The sequence below is a fragment of the Hippopotamus amphibius genome, chromosome 9 (genome assembly GCF_030028045.1).
Source record: "Hippopotamus amphibius kiboko isolate mHipAmp2 chromosome 9, mHipAmp2.hap2, whole genome shotgun sequence".
Lineage (NCBI taxonomy): Eukaryota > Metazoa > Chordata > Mammalia > Artiodactyla > Hippopotamidae > Hippopotamus > Hippopotamus amphibius.
This window is the reverse complement of record NC_080194.1, coordinates 40549065-40551806: the sequence shown is the minus strand read 5'-3', so window position 1 is coordinate 40551806 and position 2742 is coordinate 40549065. Positions and strand designations below refer to the sequence as shown.

The 2742-nt window shown below is 35.4% G+C and overlaps 1 protein-coding gene across 1 annotated transcript; it reads right to left on the bottom strand.

The window, feature by feature from the left end:
* Positions 1 to 261: 261 nt before the first annotated feature.
* Positions 262 to 1209, bottom strand: LOC130861683 (olfactory receptor 51A4-like). Its single transcript, XM_057750773.1, has one exon. It carries the CDS (start codon positions 1201 to 1203, stop codon positions 262 to 264), a length of 942 nt encoding a protein of 313 aa, XP_057606756.1. The 5' UTR covers positions 1204 to 1209.
* Positions 1210 to 2742: the final 1533 nt, after the last annotated feature.

The following is a 2742-nucleotide window of genomic DNA, read 5'->3' as shown; positions in this document are numbered from 1 at the left end:
GAAACCGTATGCTGTGTTCATAGGGCTGGTAAGGGAAGATGAGTGAAAATAGACCTTAGAGTATATTTCATGTTTTCATAAGAGCTCTAATCCTAAATCCTAGACCAGCGAATTTGCAAGGCTGAGTCTTCAATCTTAATAACTGAAGATTGAAGAGATAATATGTGAAGTGATTAATATATGGTGTGATTCCTTATTGCTTAATTCTGCTTGCCCCATGTCATGTACTGATTGGATTTTCATTGTGGTTAAGCACTCCTGTCAGCTGTATTTTTGACACAGTTTCCCTAACACCAGATTTCTTATCTGCTGGCTCTTCACACAGTATACAATGGGGTTCATCAATGGAGGTACCAGCAGGAAAACATCAGCCATGAAGATCCTAATGATTGGGGAACTGTGTTTGGCAAACCGGTAGATGACCGCTAGGGAGATAATGGGAACATAGAAGATGAGCACAGCACAGATGTGGGAAACACATGTACTGAGGACCTTGAACCTTTCCCTCTGTGATGCTATGCTCAACACTGCTTTAAGTATTAGCATGTAGGACATGAAAATAAATGTTAAGTCTAGGATGCCTGTGAGAGCCACAAATAAGCCATAGATGACATTAACCTTGTTGTCAGAGCAGGCCAGCTTCATGACATCCTGATGGAGGCAGTAAGAATGGGAAAGGAGGTTCTTCTTACAGTATCTTAGATGTTTTAGGGTGAAAGGGAAAGGAAGGATCAACAAAACATTTTTGAGAGAAAAGGCAAGCCCCATTTTTGTGACTCTGGCACTGGTTAGGATAGAGGTGTATCTCAGAGGATTGCAGATGGCAATAAAGCGATCAAAAGACATGATGACAAGTACTGATGATTCCATAGCTGAGAATCCATGAATGAAAAACTCTTGAGCAATACAGGCATCAGGGGAAATTTCTGGAGCACTGAACAGGAATATTTTTAGCATGGTAGGGAGAGAGGAGAGGGACAGTCCCAGGTCAGAGAGAGCCAACATGGAGAGGAAATAGTACATGGGCTCATGCAGAGAAGGCTCCGTTTTTATGAAAAAGAGGACGCTGCAGTTCCCCAGGATGGCCACAAGGTACATGAGACAAGCGAGGATGGAGACCCAAATGTTGGCAGATTCCATTCCTGGGATCCCAATGAGGAAGAAGGTAGAGATATCAATTTCAGAGGTGTTGAAGTTGGACATGCCCAGGTATATGAGGAAATCAAGGTGAGAGGCTCAGGAGATGCTTTCTGCAGCAATGAAAATATATTGGCTCAAATGCCTGACTCTAGCCTATTTTAATCAGTTAAGGTCTTGTGAATCCAAGTGCTATTCACATAATTCTTAGGAACAAACCTAAATGGATAAAAATAGATACATAGAGAGGTAAATTATCAATAACCAACTAAAAATGAAATCTGAGAGTAGAGGAAAACAAATTGAAACTTACAACAGATACAGATTATAAGAGACACAAGTTCAACACAAGTACTGATGGTTCAACTAAAATAATTATACAGACAATAATTTATACATATAATAAATATATATAATTATCTATTTTACAATTCAAGAATTTGAGACTTTTGCTTTTCTTATGCAAATATAACAATCTTCTACTGCTAAGGATTTCATTAAAATTTCAATGAATTTACATAAAATTCAGAAACAAGTAATGTATTTTCATACAATGTCTTCTCATGTAAAACAAGGGTTTTATTTTCCTTTCCTTAAATTGTCTTTTATGTTTTTCAAAAATGTTTGGTCATTTTCTCCATAGAGCACTTTACTTCTTTTGTAAAATTTATTTTTTGAATGCTTGTGATGTTGTTGCTATTATTCGTAGGATCATTTATTCTCTATTACTTTTCTATTTTTCTTAATGATTACTGGTCATACAGAAAAATACCATAGATTTTGTTGCGAGCCTGTTATTAGTCCATGCTGGTCATTTTCTTTTTATATCTTCCCCTCCTACCACAGATCTCTGAGTGCTTCTTCATCTTCTTTTGTCTCCCTGACCCTGCATACACATCTATAAAGAAATCCTTCAATAAATACTCTTCGATTGACTCTTCACGGGCATCTATTTCTTGCTGGCACATAGTCTTTCCTTCCTTTTAGTTAAGATATTCTTCCCCTTTCTAGTCCTTAGGATGTTCTCTTTATCATTGATGTTCTGTAACTCAATATGTAGTACACAGGTGGAGATTTACAACTAACTTCTTCTGCTTGGAAGTTAGTTTTTTCAACCTGAAAAATCATGTATTTCTTCAATTTTGAATATCCTCTTCCATTATAACTTTTAACATTGTCTGTTTAGCAATAACTTCCTAGTTAGATTGAAACAGTTCAACATTTTCCAGCTAAACTTCCTAGACAGATTGTTTCATATTTTCAAACTCATTTCTGCTGCATTTAGGTGCATTCTTTAGTACTACTTTCTAATTTATTAATTCTGTCTTTATTTGTGTCTGGTCTCAATAACAATTATTGAGTTTTATTTCAATTATTCTATTTTTCTTTCCTAATAAAGGTTATTTTAATAATCTTTAATCTCATTTTATATCTACCAATCCCCCATCTTTATTGTTATTATGCTGCCTTTAATTTTTTGAGAATATTAAGCTTGCCTACTTCCAAATTCATTTTGATTTACTTATTTTATCATGGGTGAGTATTCTTATTATTGAAATTGCATAATTTCTTTCTCAGTGTTAGTCTTCATCTTTGTTTTGGAAT